The sequence below is a fragment of the Aphelocoma coerulescens genome, chromosome 29 (assembly GCF_041296385.1).
Source record: "Aphelocoma coerulescens isolate FSJ_1873_10779 chromosome 29, UR_Acoe_1.0, whole genome shotgun sequence".
In the NCBI taxonomy this organism is placed as follows: Eukaryota; Metazoa; Chordata; class Aves; order Passeriformes; family Corvidae; genus Aphelocoma; species Aphelocoma coerulescens.
In genome coordinates this window covers 2,392,734-2,412,037 of record NC_091042.1, presented here as the reverse complement: position 1 = coordinate 2,412,037, position 19,304 = coordinate 2,392,734, and the positions used below count along the sequence as shown (strand labels likewise).

The window sequence follows — 19,304 nt, the reverse complement described above, 5'->3', positions numbered from 1 at the left end:
AGAGTGGCTCCAGCCCCAAATTCCAACCCCAAAACCCACAGGAGAAGCTCCCAGCATCCCAAATACCCCACATAGGGCACACCGAGCCCCAAATTCCAACCCCACACCCCACGGGAAAGGCTCCCAGAGTGATTCAATCCCCAAATTCCAACCCCACACCCCACGGGAAAGGCTCCCAGAGTGATTCAATCCCCAAATCCCAGCCCCACACCCCACGGGAAAGGCTCCCAGCGCTCCGAGGGGGTCTGGGCTCATTCCCGGGGTACCTGGCAGCGCTGGAATATTTCCTGGATGGCGCTGGAGAGGAGCTGGAGGCTGTGGAACAGCAGCTGCTTCACCCCCACCTGCTCCCGGCTGGAGTCGGGGGGCACCTGGGAACGGGGAACAGGAATGGGGTCAGGGAATGGAGCTGGGAATGGGAACGGGGTCGGGGAATGGGGCTGGGAATGGGAACGGGGCCAGGGAATGGGGCTGGGAATGGGAATAGGGTCAGGGAACGGGAATGGGGTCAGAGAATGGAGCTGGGAATGGGAACGGGGAATGGGGCTGGGAATGGGAACAGGGTCAGGGAATGGGGCTGGGAATGGGAATAGGGTCAGAGAACGGAGCTGGGAATGGGGTCAGGGAATGAAGCTGGGAATGGGAATGGGATTGGGATCGTGGAACAGGAATGGGGTCAGAGAATGGAGCTGGGAATGGGAACAGGGTCGGGGAATGGGGCTGGGAATGGGAATGGGGTCAGGGAATGGGAATGGGGTCAGGGAATGGAGCTGAGAACGGGAACAGGGTCAGGGAATGGGGTCAGAGAATGGAGCTAGGAATGGGAATGGGATCGGGGAATGGAGCTGGGAATGGGAACAGGGTCAGGGAATAGGGCAGGGAATGGGAATGGGGGCAGGGAATGGGAATGGGGTCAGGGAACGGGAATGGGATCAGAGAATGGAGCTGGGAACGGGAATGGGGTCAGGGAATGGAACTGGGAATGGGAATGGGGTCAGGGAACGGAGCTGGGAATGGGGTCAGGGGACGGCAATGGGGTCAGAGAATGGAGCTGGGAATGGGGAATGGAGGGTCAGGAGCTCCCAGAGTTCCAGGAGCTTCTGGGAATGGAGCTGGGAAGGGGATTTGGGGGATTTGGGGGTTGAGGAGCTCCAGGAGCTGCTGCTGGGATGGGTCTGGGAAGAGGAAAACTGGGATTTGGGACTCCACAAGCTCCAGGAGCTGCTGGGGACGAACCCAGGGAAAGGGAAAACTGGGATTTGAGGTCCAGGAAGGGCAGGGAAGAGGAAAACTGGGATTTAGGAATTCCTGAGCTCCAGGAGCCGCTGCCAGGGCCAAGACCAGCACAGAGCGACCCCGAGGGATTCCCGGGAATCCCCGATCCCGGCGCTGCTCCCACATCCCTCCTCCTCCTCCTCACCTCGGCCAGCAGCCGCCGCAGGAGCCGCCCGTGGCCTTGGCAGAGCTCACAAATCCCGGGAAGCTCCGGGAGGCCGAGGGGCAGCTCCCGGCTCCTCCCGAGCAGCTCCCCGAGCTGGCCCAGCACGAACTGGGCTCCTTCCGCCAGCGCCCGCAGCCTCCGTCCCTCGAATCCCTCAAATCCCTCGAATCCCTCGAATCCCTGGAATCCCTCGGATCCCGCTGCCAGCGCCGCTCCCGCCCGGCTCAACGCCGCGCCCGCGGCCTGGACGCCGCCCCCGCCTTTGGCCAGCGCCCGGCTGAGCTGGACGCCGGCTTCCAGCAGCTCCAGAGGCGCTCCCAGAGCATTCCCAGCTCCCAAAAACGCCCGGGCGTCCTCCAGGCCGTCCAGAGCGTCGCGGTGCCGCCGGGCCTTGCAGAGGTGCCGGCAGCGCTCCAGGCTGAGCTCCAGGAAGCACAGGCGCTGCTGCGGCCGCGGAGGCTGCGGAGCCTCGTCCCGCAGCGTGTCCAGCAGCCATTCCCGCAGCTGCCGGGCCACGAAGAGCGGGCACGGAGCCCGCTCGGCCTCGTAGAGAGAGGCGGCGGCCGCGGCGTGCTGGGCGGTCAGCGAGGTGAAGAAGGGCGGCTGCAGCGGCGGCGATTCCCGAGGCCGCGGCTCCAGCAGCAGCAGGAAGCGCAGGGAGCGCAGGCGAGCGGTCAGCAGGGCCCGGCCCTCCTCCCGAGGCCGCTCCGGCCCGGCCACAGCGGCCGCAGCTCGCCAGAGGACGCCGAAGCTGCTGGAGGCGACAGTGGCCCAGTCGTGGTCGGGGTGGCAACGGCGGAGCCGCGCCCGGAGCAGCTCGGCCACGCTCCAGGTGTGGGTCCCGACCCATCCCGCGGCGTTCCGGAGCACGTGGAACAGGATTTTCTCCAGGTAGAGAGGAGGAGGGTCAGGGACCAGGCTGAGGTAGCCCTGGGTGGCCTCGTGGGCCAGGGCCAGCAGCTGGGCACCGTGGGCCGGCAGCCCCCCGGGCTGGGCCAGCTGCTCCACGCAGGCGCGAAGGGCGCGGTCGCACGCCTGGACACGGCGGGAGCGAGGGGCCGAGCGCGGCCGGAGGCTCTCCTGGGGAAAAGGGGGAGTTGGGATCAGAGCTGAGACCCTCGAGGGTCATTTCCTGGGAAAAGGGGGAGTTGGGATCAGAATTGAGACCCTCAAGGGTCGTTTTCTGGGAAAAGGGGGAGTTGGGATCAGAATTGAGACCCTCAAGGGTCGTTTTCTGGGAAAAGGGGGAGTTGGGATCAGAGCTGAGACCCTCGAGGGTCATTTCCTGGGAAAAGGGGGAGTTGGGATCAGAGCTGAGAGCCTCGAGGGCCGTTTCCTGGGAAAAGGGGGAGTTGGGATCAGAGCAGGGCCAGGCAGGGATGGCCAGAGAGATTCCAGAGGTTTTCCTGGGAAAAGAGGGAATTAGGGTTAGAACGGACACCCTCGAGGGTCATTTCCTGGGAATCAGGATCCAAATGGAGCCCCTCGAGGGCCATTTCCTGGGAAAAGAGCGAGTTGGGATCGGAACAGGGCCAGGCAGGGGTCCCACAGTGGGATCTGGAGGTTCTCCTGAAGAAAAGAGGGAGTTGGGATCAGAGCTGAGACCCTCAAAGGTCATTTCCTGGGAATTAGGGTCAAAACTGAGCCCCTCGAGGGCCATTTCCTGGGAAAAGAGGGAGTTGGGATCAGAGCTGAGACCCTCAAGGGCCATTTCCTGGGAAAAGGGGGAGCTGGGATCAGAATTGAGACCCTCAAGGGTCGTTTTCTGGGAAAAGGGGGAGCTGGGATCAGAGCTGAGCCCCTCAAGGGTCACTTCCTGGGAATCAGGGTCAGAGCTGAGCCCCTCGAGGGTCGTTTCCTGGGAAAAGAGGGAGTCAGCCCCCAGCCCCCCCGGAGATCTCCCCAGTGGGATCCAGAGGACCCTCCAGAGCCAAAGAGGCCGTTGGGCTCAGCACAGGGCCAGGCAGGGAGCCCCACAAAGCCCCAAAAACTTCCCATGGGAAAAGAGGGCGTCCGACCCCAGAACCCCCCAGGGGTCCCGCACTGGGATCCGCAGCTTTTCCTGGAAAAAAGACGGAGCCAGACCCCAGAGCCCAGCCCAGAGCGCAGCCCCGGGCTGTTCCTGGGGGAGGGAGGGGCGCAGAGCCCACCCCAAGCCCCCTCCCCACCGGGGCTCACCCGCAGCTCCTCCAGGCGCTCCTCGATGCCGGCCCAGCCGTCCGTCCTTCCGTCCTCCTCCTCCTTCCCGGCCATCCCGGGGGCTTCTCGTGAGGGGCTTCGATGTGATGGGGGGCTGGGGTGGGCAAGGGGGGGTGTGAGACCCCCGGAGCCTCCCCAAATTTCCCCCCCAAACCCACAAAACCCAGAGACCCCGAAACCTCCAGACCCCCCGCAATGCTTGGGGGCAACTCCCAGCCCCTCTCCCCAGCCCCCTAAGGGGTTCAGAGCACCCCCAGCCCCAATTTCTGGCACCCCAGGGACCCCCCCAGCTCCAATACCAGCCCCAACTGGGGGTCCCCAGCCCCATTCCTTCCCCCCCTAAGCCCCCAGCCCCACTCCTTCCCCTCATAGAGGCCCAAATCCAGCACCCTTGGAGCCCCCAGCCCCATTACAGCCCCACCGGGGGTCCCCAGCCCCTCTCCTTACCCCCATAGAGGCCCAAATCCAGCACCCTCGGAGCCCCCAGCCCCATTACAGCCCCACCGGGGGTCCCCAGCCCCCCCAGCCCCACTCCTTCCCCTCACAGAGGCCCAAATCCAGCACCCTCAGAGCCCCCAGCCCCATTACAGCCCCACCGGGGGTCCCCAGCCCCACTCCTTCCCCTCATAGAGGCCCGAATCCAGCACCCTCAGAGCCCCCAGCCCCCACAGCCCCACTCCTTCCCCCCACAGAGGCCCAAATCCAGCACCCTCAGAGCCCCCAGCCCCATTACAGCCCCACCGGGGGTCCCCAGCCCCCCCAGCCCCACTCCTTCCCCCCATAGAGGCCCAGACCCCCCCCAGCCCCCTCAGGCCTCCCGCGGCCTTCACCCCCCACCTCCCCTCACCCGCGGCCCACAGGGCCCCCCGCTGCCTCTTCCGCCATGGGGCCTCCTCGCCGGATCCCCCCGCCCTCCCCGGCTCCCCCGGCACCCTGAGGGGGTCCCAGCCCCCCGGATTCCCCCCTCGGGACCCCCAAATCCCCCCAATTCCCCCCCCCGGGCCGCGGCCCCCCCCGCTCACGCTGCGCTGCCGCTCCGCTGCCGCCCGCCAGAGGGCGGGGGCTTGCCGCGAGCCAGTTCAAACCTCGGCCGCAGCCAATCAGCGCGCGGCACCGCCCCCCGGCGTCCAATCAGCGCGCGGCACCGCCCCGCCTCGTCCAATCAACGCGCGGCATCGCCCCGCCGCCCCGCCCGCCGCGCGGAGCGTCACGGGAGTTGTAGTCCGCGCTCCGTCACGCGCGCTTTTTGTGCGCATGCGCGGGGCGGGGGCGGGAGTGTGGGGGCGTGGTTATCGCTTGGGGGGCGTGGCCTGTGAGGTGGGGGCGTGGCCAGGGCGGGGAGGGGGGGAGTGAGACCCCGGGATTTGGGAAGGGTTGGGTGGGAGACCCCCGGGATATCGGGGGGGGGGGAAGGGAAGGACCCCCCAGGGTGGGAGAGTCTGGGGATATGGGGGGGGAGGCCCCTGGGGATAAGGGGGGGATGAGGGACCCCCAAGATATGGGGGGGTGGGAGACCCGCGGGATCTGGGGAGGGGGATCCGGGGGTGGGTCTGGGGCACATTTAGGGACAGGGCCCCTCCCTCAGCTCAGGCAGGAGCTGACGGGGCCGGGGGAGATCGTGGGGGGTCCGGGGGTCCTGGGGGTGTCCGGGGGTCCTGGGAGGGTCTGGGGGTCCTGGGGGGGTCTGTGGGTCCTGGAGGTATCCAGGGGTCCTGGGGGTGTCTGTGGGTCCTGGGGGGGGGGTCTGTAGGTCCTGGAGGTATCCGGGGGTCGCCCCAAATCCTTCTCGAGCCCCCCCTGCAGCCGAGTCCTCCCGGCAGCGGCCACGAGGTGGCGACAGCGACCCGGACAGGATGGGATGGGATGGGATGGGGTGGGATGGGGTGGGATGGGATGGGATGGGATGGGATGGGATGGGGTGGGGTGGGGTGGGGTGGGATGGGATGGGATGGGATGGGATGGGATGGGATGGGATGGGATGGGATGGGGTGGGGTGGGGTGGGGTGGAATGGGATGGGATGGGATGGGATGGGATGGGATGGGATGGGATGGGATGGGATGGGATGGGATGGGATGGGATGGGATGGGATGGGATGGGATGCGATGGGATGGGATGCGATGGGGTGCGATGGGGTGCGATGGGGTGCGATGGGGAAAGGGATGGATGGGGACAGGGACAGGGACAGGAACGGGATGGGGACGGGGATGGGGACAGGGACAGGGATGGGGACAGGGATGGATGGGGACAGGGACAGAGGTGGGGACAGGGATAGATGGGGACAGGGACAGGGACAGGGACAGGGACAGGGACAGGGACAGGGATGGATGGGGACAGGGGCAGGGGCAGGGACGGAATGGGGACGGGGATGGGGACAGGGATGGATGGGAACAGGGATGGATGGGAACAGGGACAGAGGTGGGGACAGGGACAGGGATGGGGACGGGGACAGAGCCGGGGATGGAGATGAGGATGGCGCCAAGCTGGGGCCAGGACCAGGGCTGGTGACAGGCTGGGAACAGGGCTGGGGCCAGGGCCAGGGCTGGTGACAACGTGGGGACACGGCCGGGGGTGTCCGTGCCCCGCCAGGCTCGGGCAGGGTGGGCTCCGCTGCCACCCCAGCCCCCCCCCGGTGCCAGCGGTGTCCCCAGCGTGTGCCCCGCGGGGGTGGCCGTGTCCCCGCACAGCCGGGGGTGTCTGTCCCTGTCCCTGTCACCGTCACTGTCACCGTCACTGTCACCGTCCCCGCTGACAGCCAGCACGGGCGGGGGGGGAGGTGACAAGGCGTGACACTGGGGGGTGACACAGAGACTGTGGGGACATCTCTGGCCAGCCTCGAGGCGCCACCGCCACCCCCCGTCGCTGGCTGTCCCCTGTGTCACCCCTGTGTCCCCTGTGTCACCCCCGTGTTCCTCCCTGGCTGTCCCCCGTGTCCCCTCCCTGGCTGTCCCCTGTGCCCCCCCTGTGCCACCCCGGGCTGTCCCCTGTGTCACCCCTGTGTCCCCTGTGTCACCCCCGTGTTCCTCCCTGGCTGTCCCCTGTGTCACCCCTGTGTCCCCTGTGTCCCCTCCCTGGCTGTCCCCTGTGCCACCCCTCTGTCCCCCCCCGTGTCCCCCCCGTATTCCTCCCGTATCCCCTTCCTGGCTGTCCCCTGTGCCCCCCCGGGCTGTCCCCTGTGCCCCCCCTGTGCCACCCCGGGCTGTCCCCTGTGCCACCCCTGTGTCCCCCCCCAGGCTGTCCCCCGTATTCCCCCCGTGTCCCCTCCCTGGTTGTCCCCTCTGTCCCTCCCTGGCTGTCCCCTGTGCCACCCCTGTGTCCCTCCCTGGCTGTCCCCTGTGCCACCCTTGTGTCCCCTGTGCCCCCCCTGTGTCCCCCCCCGGGCTGTCCACTGTGCCACCCCTCTGCCCCCTGTGTCACCCCCGTGCCTCCCCCGGGCTGTCCCCTGTGTCACCCCTCTGTCCCCCCTCCGTATTCCCCCCGTGTCCCCTCCCTGGTTGTCCCCTGTGTCCCCCCTGGGCTGTCCCCTGTGTCACCCCTTTATCCCCCCCGTGTCCCCCCCGTGTTCCCCCCGTGTCCCCCCCGTGTCCCCTCCCTGGTTGTCCCCTTTATCCCCCCCCGTGTCCCCCCGTGTCCCCTTTATCCCCCCCCCGTGTCCCCCCCGTGTCCCCCCCGTGTCCCCTCCCTGGTTGTCCCCTTTATCCCCCCCCGTGTCCCCCCCGTGTCCCCTTTATCCCCCCCCGTGTCCCCCCCGTGTCCCCCCCCGTGTCCCCTTTATCCCCCCCCCGTGTCCCCCCCGTGTCCCCCCCGTGTCCCCTCCCTGGTTGTCCCCTTTATCCCCCCCCGTGTCCCCCCCGTGTCCCCTTTATCCCCCCCCGTGTCCCCCCCGTGTCCCCCCCCGTGTCCCCTTTATCCCCCCCCCGTGTCCCCCCCGTGTCCCCCCCGTGTCCCCTCCCCCCCCAGCAGAGGCAGAGCCGCCATCCAAACCCAGCGCCTTTTATTGGGGGGAGAACGGGGGGGGGGGGGGTGGGCGGCGGCGACAGCGCCGGGACACCGGGACACCCCCGGGGGGTGCTGGCATGCGGGGGGGGCGGCGCGGGGCCGGGCTGGCCACGGGGGTGGCCACGGGGGTGGCCACGAGGGTGGGCACGGGGGTGGCACCGGCGGCGGCGGGACCGGGGGTGGATTCCCGGGCCGGGGGTGGATTCCCGGGCCGGGGGGCGATTCCGGGGCTACCGGGCTGGGTCGGCGGCGGGCCGGGCTCAGTCGGGGTAGATGATGAAGCCCGAGAAGGTGCTGTACTTGTTGGTGTTGCCGCCGTGCACTTTGCCCCCGTCCAGCTTGACGAACACCTCGTCGCCCACGTCCAGGTGCAGGATGACGCTGTTGCTCGCGTAGTCGTAGTTCTGGTCCGCGTCCTGCGCGATGGCGCTGGCCCGCACCTGGCGGGGGCGGGGAGGGGGGACACGGCTGTCACCCACCGCCGGTGTCACCCATCCCGGTGTCACCCACCGCCGGTGTCACCCACCGCCAGTGTCACCCACCCCGCTGTCACCCACCGCCGGTGTCACCCACCCCTGGTGTCACCCATCCCGGTGTCACCCACCGCCAGTGTCACCCACCGCCGGTGTCACCCACCCCGCTGTCACCCACCCCAGTGTCACCCACCCCAGTGTCACCCACCGCCGGTGTCACCCACCCCGCTGTCACCCACCCCCGCTGTCACCCACCGCCGGTGTCACCCACCCCCGCTGTCACCCACCCCGCTGTCACCCACCCCCGCTGTCACCCACCGCCAGTGTCACCCACCCCGCTGTCACCCACCCCGCTGTCACCCACCCCAGTGTCACCCACCGCCGCTGTCACCCACGCCAGTGTCACCCACCGCCGCTGTCACCCACCCCGCTGTCACCCACCCCCGCTGTCACCCACCGCCGGTGTCACCCACCCCTGGTGTCACCCATCCCGGTGTCACCCACCGCCAGTGTCACCCACCGCCGGTGTCACCCACCCCGCTGTCACCCACCCCAGTGTCACCCACCCCAGTGTCACCCACCGCCGGTGTCACCCACCCCGCTGTCACCCACCCCCGCTGTCACCCACCGCCGGTGTCACCCACCCCCGCTGTCACCCACCCCGCTGTCACCCACCCCCGCTGTCACCCACCCCAGTGTCACCCACCCCCGCTGTCACCCACCCCGCTGTCACCCATCCCGCTGTCACCCACCCTGCTGTCACCCACCCCCAGTGTCACCCACCCCCGCTGTCACCCACCCCGGTGTCACCCAGCCGTTCCCAGTTCCCACCACCTTCCCCCACTCCCAGTTCCCCGCTTCTGGTCCCCACCGAGTCCCCACATCCCATTGCCCACATCCCAAATTCCCATCCTGCTTCCCTTCATCCCAAATTCCCATCCCGCTTCTCCCCATCCCTGATTCCCATCCCAAATCCCATTCCCCCATCCCAAATTCCCATCCCACTTCCCCCATCCCTGATCCCCAATCCCACATCCCATTCCCCCATTCCCAATCCCACATCCCATTGCCCCCATCCCTGATCCCCATTCCCAATCCCACATCCCATTGCCCCCATTCCCAATCCCACATCCCATTCCCAATCCCACATCCCCTTCCCCCATCCCACATCCCATTCCCAATCCCACATCCCATTCCCCCATTCCCAATCCCCCCCCATTCCCACCCTCTCCCCACCCCTGCTCCTGGGAGGGCTCTGGGGGGGTCACTCGCTGCTGACCACGGGCCCGGGACCCCCCAGGCCCCACAGGGACCACCCCGGATCGATTCCTTGTTTTTCCCGGAATAAACGGATGGGAAGAGTCCGGGGTGAGGCCGGGCGGGAGAGAACAAAGGGACCGGGAATCTGGGATGGGGGAAAGGATGGGAATTTGGGGGGGGAAGGGTGGGATTTGGGGTGGGATTGGGTGGGGGAAATGGGATGTGGGATTGGGGATGGGGAATCAGGGAATGGGGGAAAAGATGGGAATTTAGGGGGGGATTGGGTGGGGGAAATGGGATGTGGGATTGGGGATGGGGAATCAGGGAATGGGGGAAAAGACGGGAATTTGGGTCGGGATTGGGGAGGGGAAATGGGAATGGGGCTGCTGGGGTGGAGGAATCAGGGATGGAGGGGATTGGGTGGGAATTGGGGTGGGATTGGATGGGGGAAATGGGATGTGGGGGCTGGAAATGGGGAATCAGGGATGGGGGGAAAGGGATTTGGGGCGGGATTGGATGGGGGAAATGGGGTGTGGGGACTGGGAAGGAACCGGGAATGGGAAATCAGGGATGGGGGAGGAGAGGATGGGAATTTGGGGGGGGGCATTGGATGAGGAAAATGGAATGTGGGGATTTGGGGAGGAACTGGGAAATCAGGGACGTGGGGGAAGCAGGATGGGAACTGGGAGGGGATTGGATGGGGGAAACGGGAATGGGAATGGGAATTGGGGATGGAGGGGATTGGATGGGGGAACGGGAATGGGGCTGCTGGGGACGGGAATCAGGGATGGAGGGGATTGGGTGGGGGGAAACGGGAATGGGAATGGGAATGGGAATCGGGGATGGAGGGGATTGGATGGGGAAATGGGAATGGGGCTGCTGGGGACGGGAATCGGGGATGGAGGGGATTGGATGGGGGAATTGGGGAGGGGTTGGATGCGGGAAATGGGACGTGGGGATTTGGGACGGAGCGGAACCGAGGACGGCAAATCAGGAATGGCTGGAACCGCGATTTCAGGGAAACCTGGAATTCCCAAACCAAAACAAGAAAACCGGGATGGGCCACAACAACAAAAACAACCCCAGGACACCTCAGCCGGGGGGGGGAAAACCGGGCTGGGGGCAAAGGGGGCTCGGGGGTGGTTCTGGGGGGGGGGGGGAAGGGGGCTCAGGGATGGTTTTGGGGGGGGGAAAGGGGCTCGGGGGTGGTTCCGGGAGGGGGAAAGGGGCTCGGGGGTGGTTCCGGGGGGGGGGGGAAAGGGGCTCGGGGGTGGTTTCAGGGGGGGAAAGGGGCTCGGGGGGGTTCCAGGAGGGCAAAAAGGGCTCAGGGGTCGTTCGGGGGGGGTCCTGGTGGGGCAAAAAGGGCTCGGGGGTGGTTCCGGGAGGGCAAAAAAGGGCTCGGGGGGGGTTCTGGGGGGGGGGAAAGGGGCTCGGGGGTGGTTCGGGGGGGAGAAAAGGGGGCTCAGGGGGGGTTTCGGGGGGGGAAAGGGGCTCGGGGGGGGGTTCCAGGAGGGCAAAAAGGGCTCGGGGGTGGTTTTGGGAGGGCAAAAAGGGCTCGGGGATGGTTCGGGGGCAGTTCCAGGAGGGCAAAAAGGGCTCGGGGGAGGTTCCGGGGGGGCAAAAAGGTCTCGGGGATGGTTCCGGGGGGGGGGAAAAGGGGCTCGGGGATGGTTCTGGAAGGCAAAAAGGGCTCAGGGGTGGTTCCGGGAGGGCAAAAAAGGGCTCGGGGGTGGTTCCAGGAAGGCAAAAAGGGCTCGGGGGGTGTTCCGGGAGGGCAAAAAAGGGCTCAGGGGTGGTTCCGGGAGGGCAAAAAAGGGCTCGGGGGTGGTTCCAGGAAGGCGAAAAGGGCTCGGGGGAGGTTCCGGGAGGGCAAAAAAGGGCTCGGGGGAGGTTCCGGGAGGGCAAAAAGGGCTCGGGGCCTGGTTCGGGGGGGGTCCCGGGGGGGTCCCGTTACCTGCCCGTTCTTCATGAGGTCGGCCCACATGCTGGTGCCGTCCCCGCCGCGCATCAGGACGTGGTAGGTGAAGAAATAAATGCCGGGCAGGGGGCACGTGAACTTCCCGCTCGAGGGCTCGTAGTAGTTGCCCACGTTGGTGACCACGTCGTCGAAGCGCAGCACCTCGTAGCCCTCGTGGGGCTTCCTCAGCCCGGCGTAGAAGGCGATTTTGGGGCTGTAGAAGGAGGGGATGTACCCCCCCGGACCCGGGCCCGGCGGTCCCGGCGGGCCCGGCCGGCCCGGTTCTCCCGGTGGTCCCCGCGGGCCCGGTGGCCCCGGTGGGCCACGGACGCCGGCGCGGCCCTTGCGGCCCGGCTCGCCCTTGGCCCCGGGCAGGAAGGGCGGCGGGGAGGCGGGGGGCAGCTCGGGGTAGGGGTCGCAGACCATGCGGCAGCTGCCCAGCATCTCGTAGTGCGCGGCCGCCTTGGAGCTGTGCACCAGCAGCGGGATGGCCACCAGCAGCACCAGCACCATGGCCACGCCGATGGCCACGCCGGCCACCCGCTTCCTGCGGCTCAGCCGCGACGCGGCCAGCGCCAGCAGGTCCTCGTCGCCCTTGGGAGCGATGGTGGCCAGCGGCGGGGACGGCGCCCGGCCGCCCGCTGAGCCTCGAGCCCCGCCGGGGACGGGGATGGGGATGGGGATGGGGATGGGGACAGGGATGGGGACGGGAATGGGGACAGGGATGGGGACAGGGATGGGGACAGGAATAGGGACAGGAATAGGGACAGGAATGGGGACAGGGAGGAGGCTGCTGGTGGCGTTGGGAGAGCAGGGAATGGAAGCGGGGATGGGGATGGGGATGGGGTCAGAGCGGGGATGGGGCTGGAGTTGGTGGGGACAGGGATGGGGACAGCGGCTGGAGCTGCGGGTGGAGCCGGGGGTGAAACCCAGAGAGGAGATGGGGCCGAGGATGGGGTTGGGAGCGGGGATGGGGCGGAGGACGGGACCGGGAACGGGGCTGAGGCCGGAGGAGAAGCTGCGGGTGGAGCCGGGGATGGGACCCACAGCAGAGATGGGGCCGGGAATGGGATCGGGAGCCGGGATGAGCCCGGGAATGGGGCCGGAGCTGCGGGCGGAGCCGGCGATGGGACTGAGAGCGGGGCCGGGGCTGCGGCCGAGGACGGGACCGGGAGCGGGGCTGGAGCCGGAGCCGCGGGCGGAGCCGGGACCGGCGCTGGCGGAGGGGACGGAACCGGAGCCGGAGGTGCTGAAGGGGACGGAACCGGTACCGGGAGCGGAGCCGGGCACGGGGCTGGGAGCGCAGCCGGGCACGGAGTGGAGAGCGGAGCTCCTGCAGCAGCCAGGACCGGAGCCGGGGTGGGAGCTGGTGATGTAACCGGAGCCGGGATGGAGCCGAGGGAGCCGCGACCGGAGCCGGGATGGAGCCGGGATGGAGCCGGGATAGAACCGGGATGGAACCGGGATAGAACCGGGATGGAACCGGGAGGAGGGAGCCGGGATAGAACCGGGATGGAGCCGGGATGGAGCCGGGATAGAACCGGGATGGAGCCGGGATGGAACAGGGACGGAGCCGGGATAGAACCGGGAGGAGGGAGCCGGGATGGAACCGGGATGGAACCGGGATGGAGCCGCGATGGCCCCGCCACGACGCGCGGGGCAACTTCTCCCCAAGTTCCCCGTGAGCGACACGCGGGGAGCAGCACCCCCCGGGATTGTCCCCCCGGGATTGTCCCCCCGGGATTGTCCCCCCCGGGACTGTCCCCCCGCCCCGCAGCGGCCCCGCCGCGCTGCCCCCGGTGCGTCCCGGCGGGGCCGGACCCGGGCGGCAGCACCGGGGGGGATCTCCCGGACCCCCCCGCGCCCCCTCCCCGCCGAGCTGCGGTCCCGGACCCCCGCCCCCCCCCCCACCATCCCCCAGGCCGGGCCCCCCCCGGGCCGGTGCCGCCGGTACCTGCGCCCGGTGCCGCCGCCGCGCCCGCAGCGCAGCCCCGCTCCGCCCGCCCCGCCCGACGGCCCCGGGCACGGCGGGGGCGGGGAGGGGCCGGCGGCGGGGGGGGCCGGGGGGGTGAGTGTGCAAAGGGGGGGGATGGGGGTGTGCAAGGCCCGGGGAGGGTGAGCGCAGGGATTGGGGGGGTGCCGGGGGGGGATGGGGGGGTCCCTGTGCCCCCCCCCCCCCACTCGGGGCCAGCCCCGCACGGTTTTGGGGTGCCCGCACCGCCAATGGGGAGCGGGGGAGGGGGGGGTCCCGCGGCACCGAGGGTCCCACGCGGAGACCACGGGGGTGAGGGGGTCCCTGCACGAAGGGGGGGGGGGGCTGGGGGGCTTTGTACACGCGTGTGTGAGGTGCACGCGTGTCCGTGCAGCGTGTCCGTGTGTCCGTGTGTGTCCGTGTGTCTGTGCAGGGTGTCCGTGTGTGTCCGTGCAGCGTGTCCGTGCAGGGTGTCCGTGTGTCCGTGTGTGTCCGTGTATGTCCGTGTGTCCGTGTGTGTCCGTGTGTGTCCGTGTGTCCGTGTGTGTCCGTGTGTCCGTGCAGGGTGTCCGTGTGTCCGTGCAGGGTGTCCGTGTGTGTCCGTGCAGGGTGTCCATGTGTGTCCGTGTGTCCGTGTGTGTCCGTGCAGGGTGTCCGTGTGTGTCCGTGTGTCCGTGCAGGGTGTCCATGTGTGTCCGTGTGTCCGTGCAGGGTGTCCGTGTGTGTCCGTGCAGGGTGTCCATGTGTGTCCGTGTGTCCGTGCAGGGTGTCCGTGTGTGTCCGTGTGTCCGTGCAGTGTCCACTCGTGTCCGAGCAGGGCCACAGCGGGACCCCAGGGCCGTGCGGGGCTGGGGGTGTGCACGGGGGTGATTCACGCTCGGTTCGTGTGCAGGGCCTGGGCAGGTGTGAGAGCTCTGAGTGTGAGAGAGAGCTCTGAGTGTGAGAGAGCTCTGAGTGTGAGAGAGAGCTCTGAGTGTGAGAGAGCTCTGAGTGTGTGAGAGCTGTGTGTGAGTGTGAGAGCTCTGAGTGTGAGAGAGAGCTCTGTGTGTGAGAGAGAGCTCTGAGTGTGAGAGAGAGCTCTGAGTGTGAGAGAGCTCTGAGTGTGTGAGAGCTCTGAGTGTGTGAGAGCTCTGAGTGTGAGAGAGAGCTCTGAGTGTGAGAGAGAGCTCTGAGTGTGAGAGAGAGCTCTGAGTGTGAGAGAGCTCTGAGTGTGAGAGAGCTCTGAGTGTGTGAGAGCTGTGTGTGAGTGTGAGAGCTCTGAGTGTGAGAGAGAGCTCTGAGTGTGAGAGAGAGCTCTGTGAGTGTGTGAGCTCTGTGTGTGAGAGAGCTCTGTGTGTGTGAGCTCTGTGAGCACCTGTGAGTGTGTGAGAGCTCTGTCTGTGTGTGAGAGAGCTCTGAGTGTGTGAGAGAGCTCTGAGTGCGAGAGAGCTCTGTGAGCACCTGTGAGTGTGAGCTCTGTGTGTGTGAGCTCTGTGTGTGAGAGAGCTCTGTGCACATGTGTGCACACTGAGCACGCGCGCGTTTCTGTGCTCAGCACACACAGGTGTGAGCTCAGTGCACACAGGTGTGAGCTCAGCACACTCAGGTGTCAGCTCAGCACACACAGGTGTGAGCTCAGCACATACAGGTGTGAGCTCAGCACACACAGGTGTGAGCTCAGCACACACAGGTGTGAGCTCAGTGCACACAGGTGTGAGCTCAGTGCACGCAGGTGTGAGCTCAGTGCACACAGGTGTGAGCTCAGTGCACATACAGGTGTGAGCTCAGCACACACAGGTGTGAGCTCAGCACACTCAGGTGTGAGCTCAGCACATACAGGTGTGAGCTCAGCACACACAGGTGTGAGCTCAGCACACTCAGGTGTGAGCTCAGTGCACACAGGTGTGAGCTCAGCACACTCAGGTGTGAGCTCAGTGCACATACAGGTGTGAGCTCAGTGCACACAGGTGTGAGCTCAGCACACTCAGGTGTGAGCTCAGTGCACACAGGTGTGAGCTCAGCACACTCAGGTGTGAGCTCAGCACACTCAGGTGTGAGCTCAGTGCACACAGGTGTGAGCTCAGCACACACAGGTGTGAGCTCAGTGCACATACAGGTGTGAGCTCAGCACACACAGGTGTGAGCTCAGCACACTCAGGTGTGAGCTCAGTGCACGCAGGTGTGAGCTCAGCACACTCAGGTGTGAGCTCAGTGCACGCAGGTGTGAGCTCAGCACACACAGGTGTGAGCTCAGCACATACAGGTGTGAGCTCAGCGCACACAGGTGTGAGCTCAGCACACACAGGTGTGAGCTCAGCACACACAGGTGTGAGCTCAGCACACACAGGTGTGAGCTCAGCACATACAGGTGTGAGCTCAGTGCACACAGGTGTGAGCTCAGCACACACAGGTGTGAGCTCAGCACACACAGGTGTGAGCTCAGTGCACACAGGTGTGAGCTCAGTGCACACAGGTGTGAGCTCAGCACATACAGGTGTGAGCTCAGCACACACAGGTGTGAGCTCAGCACATACAGGTGTGAGCTCAGCACATACAGGTGTGAGCTCAGAACATACAGGTGTGAGCTCAGTGCACGCAGGTGTGAGCTCAGTGCACACAGGTGTGAGCTCAGCACATACAGGTGTGAGCTCAGCACACACAGGTGTGAGCTCAGTGCACACAGGTGTGAGCTCAGTGCACACACAGGTGTGAGCTCAGTGCACACAGGTGTGAGCTCAGTGCACACAGGTGTGAGCTCAGCACATACCGGTGTGAGCTCAGTGCACGCAGGTGTGAGCTCAGTGCACACAGGTGTGAGCTCAGCACATACAGGTGTGAGCTCAGTGCACACAGGTGTGAGCTCAGCACACACAGGTGTGAGCTCAGCACATACAGGTGTGAGCTCAGTGCACACAGGTGTGAGCTCAGCACACACAGGTGTGAGCTCAGCGCACACAGGTGTGAGCTCAGCACACACAGGTGTGAGCTCAGCACACACAGGTGTGAGCTCAGTGCACACAGGTGTGAGCTCAGCACATACAGGTGTGAGCTCAGCACATACAGGTGTGAGCTCAGTGCACACAGGTGTGAGCTCAGCACACACAGGTGTGAGCTCAGCGCACACAGGTGTGAGCTCAGTGCACACAGGTGTGAGCTCAGCACATACAGGTGTGAGCTCAGCGCACACAGGTGTGAGCTCAGTGCACACAGGTGTGAGCTCAGCACACACAGGTGTGAGCTCAGTGCACACAGGTGTGAGCTCAGCACATACAGGTGTGAGCTCAGTGCACGCAGGTGTGAGCTCAGTGCACACAGGTGTGAGCTCAGCACATACAGGTGTGAGCTCAGCGCACACAGGTGTGAGCTCAGTGCACACAGGTGTGAGCTCAGCACACACAGGTGTGAGCTCAGCGCACACAGGTGTGAGCTCAGCACATACAGGTGTGAGCTCAGCACACACAGGTGTGAGCTCAGTGCACACAGGTGTGAGCTCAGCACATACCGGTGTGAGCTCAGCACACACAGGTGTGAGCTCAGCACACTCAGGTGTGAGCTCAGCGCATACAGGTGTGAGCTCAGCACATACCGGTGTGAGCTCAGCACACACAGGTGTGAGCTCAGCACATACAGGTGTGAGCTCAGCACACTCAGGTGTGAGCTCAGCACATACCGGTGTGAGCTCAGCACACACAGGTGTGAGCTCAGCACACTCAGGTGTGAGCTCAGCGCATACAGGTGTGAGCTCAGCACATACAGGTGTGAGCTCAGTGCACACAGGTGTGAGCTCAGCACATACAGGTGTGAGCTCAGTGCACACAGGTGTGAGCTCAGCACACACAGGTGTGAGCTCAGCACATACAGGTGTGAGCTCAGTGCACACAGGTGTGAGCTCAGCGCACACAGGTGTGAGCTCAGCACACACAGGTGTGAGCTCAGTGCACACAGGTGTGAGCTCAGCACATACAGGTGTGAGCTCAGTGCACACAGGTGTGAGCTCAGCACATACAGGTGTGAGCTCAGCACACACAGGTGTGAGCTCAGCACACACAGGTGTGAGCTCAGCACATACAGGTGTGAGCTCAGCACACACAGGTGTGAGCTCAGCGCACACAGGTGTGAGCTCAGCACACACAGGTGTGAGCTCAGCACATACAGGTGTGAGCTCAGCGCACACAGGTGTGAGCTCAGCACATACAGGTGTGAGCTCAGCACATACAGGTGTGAGCTCAGCACACACAGGTGTGAGCTCAGCACATACAGGTGTGAGCTCAGCACATACAGGTGTGAGCTCAGCACACACAGGTGTGAGCTCAGCACACACAGGTGTGAGCTCAGCACATACAGGTGTGAGCTCAGTGCACACAGGTGTGAGCTCAGCGCATACAGGTGTGAGCTCAGCATATACAGGTGTGAGCTCAGTGCACACAGGTGTGAGCTCAGCACACACAGGTGTGAGCTCAGCACATACAGGTGTGAGCTCAGTGCACACAGGTGTGAGCTCAGTGCACGCAGGTGTGAGCATTTTCCAAGCATTTTCCGTGCATTTCGTGTGTTTTTCGTGTGTTTTCGGTGCATTTCGTGCCTTTTCCGCGTGCTCGTGTGTACATTTTCGGTGCTTTTTCGGTGCATTTTCGGTGCTTTTCGTGCCTTTTCCGTGCTCTCACGTGCGGCTTTTATGCATTTTCTCTCTTTTCCCTCCCTTTTTTCTGTATTTTCTGCATTTTCCACCTTTTCCGCGCGGGTTTCTATACATTTTCGGTGCTTTTCCACTCGGGTTTTTGTACATTTTCCGCCTTTTCCGCGCGGGTTTTTATGCATTTTCTCCCTTTTCCGCGTGGGTTTTTATTCATTTTCCGCCTTTTCCGCGCGGGTTTTTATTCATTTTCCGCCTTTTCCACGCGGGTTTTTATACATTTTCGGTGCTTTTCCGCGCGGGTTTTTATGCATTTTCCTCCTTTTCCGCGCGGGTTTTTATTCATTTTCCGCGTGGGTTTTTATTCATTTTCCGCCTTTTCCGCGCGGGTTTTTATTCATTTTCCGCGTGGGTTTTTATGCATTTTCCGCCTTTTCCGCGCGGGTTTTTCTACATTTTCGGTGCTTTTCCACTCGGGTTTTTATGCATTTTCCGCCTTTTCCGAGCGGGTTTTTATTCATTTTCCACGCGGGTTTTTATGCATTTTCCTCCTTTTCCGTGCGGATTTTTATTCATTTTCCGCCTTTTCCGTGCGCTTCCTGCGTTCTCCGCCCTCCTCCCCCTCCGTCTCCCCCGGCTCGCCGCCCCCCGTCCCCCGCGCTGTCCCCGCCGCCCCTCGGGGCCCATCCATCGCCGCCCTTCCAGCGCTGCCGGCGCTTCCAAAGGTCTCGGATCCCTCGGATCCCGGCGATCCATCACCGGATTTACGGCCGGGATCGATGCGCCCGCCGTGTTTGTGCAACAAATGCCGGCTCCTGCGGCCGGGGGGGGACACGGAGGGGGGGACACGGGGGGGTGACAAGGGGGGGGTGACAAGGGGGGGTGACAAGGGGGGGTGACAGTGCCACCCACGCGTGTCCCCCCCCCCCCCCCCCCGAGCCGCGACACCGCCACCCCCGCGCCGCCTCGGCCTAATGAGCGCCGCAGGCGAATTAATTAGCGGGGAGGCGAGGGGAAGCCCCGGCGCTAATTAGCGGGGCTGCGAGGGGGGGTGGGGACAGCGGGGGGCTGGGGCAGGGTGGGGGGGGACGGGGGGAGGTGGAGAATGGGGGGGGGGGGGCAAGGCCAAATCCTGTCCTTGTCCCACGGGGATGGGGGCGGGGTTTGGGGGGGGTCGGTCCCAGTTTTGGGGTCCCTCATTTGGTGTCGTCGGGTTCGGGGGGGCTCAGCCCCGTTTTGGGGTCCCTCGTTTGGTGCCATCAGGTTTGGGGGGGGGGTCGGTCCCAGTTTTGGGGTCCCTCATTTGGTGTCAGGGGGTTCGGGGGGGGTCGGTCCCAGTTTTGGGGTCCCTCATTTGGTGCCATCAGGTTTGGGGGGGGGGTCAGTCCCAGTT

The 19,304-nt window shown here is 65.4% G+C and overlaps 3 protein-coding genes across 3 annotated transcripts in view; all 3 read right to left on the bottom strand.

Annotated features, from left to right (window-relative positions):
• The window catches only part of ESPL1 (extra spindle pole bodies like 1, separase), a 46,399-nt gene extending 41,720 nt beyond the window's left edge, over nt 1-4,679 (bottom strand). Inside the window, exons 1-4 of the mRNA XM_068997501.1 lie at nt 4,663-4,679; nt 3,620-3,734; nt 1,421-2,521; nt 267-371 (exon numbers count right to left, since the gene is read on the bottom strand). Of these exons, the coding sequence (XP_068853602.1) occupies nt 267-371; nt 1,421-2,521; nt 3,620-3,694 (1,281 nt within the window). The 5' untranslated portion in view covers nt 3,695-3,734; nt 4,663-4,679. The remainder of the gene's footprint in view (nt 1-266; nt 372-1,420; nt 2,522-3,619; nt 3,735-4,662) is intronic.
• Nucleotides 4,680-7,897: 3,218 nt separating this feature from the next.
• On the bottom strand, nt 7,898-11,843 carry C1QL4 (complement C1q like 4). Its single transcript, XM_068997718.1, has 2 exons — nt 11,325-11,843; nt 7,898-8,077 (listed from the first exon to the last, which is right to left on the bottom strand). The coding sequence occupies exons 1-2, from the start codon at nt 11,838-11,840 to the stop codon at nt 7,898-7,900; spliced, it is 696 nt and encodes a 231-aa protein (XP_068853819.1). The 5' UTR covers nt 11,841-11,843.
• A 6,636-nt stretch (nt 11,844-18,479) lies between these two features.
• SMARCC2 (SWI/SNF related BAF chromatin remodeling complex subunit C2) overlaps nt 18,480-19,304 on the bottom strand; it is a 12,771-nt gene continuing 11,946 nt past the window's right edge. The window contains exons 23-24 of the mRNA XM_068997500.1: nt 18,866-18,882; nt 18,480-18,726 (exon numbers count right to left, since the gene is read on the bottom strand). Coding sequence (XP_068853601.1) covers nt 18,480-18,726; nt 18,866-18,882 — 264 coding nt within the window. The remainder of the gene's footprint in view (nt 18,727-18,865; nt 18,883-19,304) is intronic.

Excerpts from the sequence above, each read along its gene's own strand:
- C1QL4 (XM_068997718.1), bottom strand. The coding sequence starts at position 11,840 with ATGGTGCTGGTGCTGCTGGTGGCCATCCCGCTGCTGGTGCACAGCTCC. Across the intron at positions 8,078-11,324 it reads ACCTCATGAAGAACGGGCAG|GTGCGGGCCAGCGCCATCGC; the intron begins GTAACGGGACCC and ends CGCCCCCGCCAG.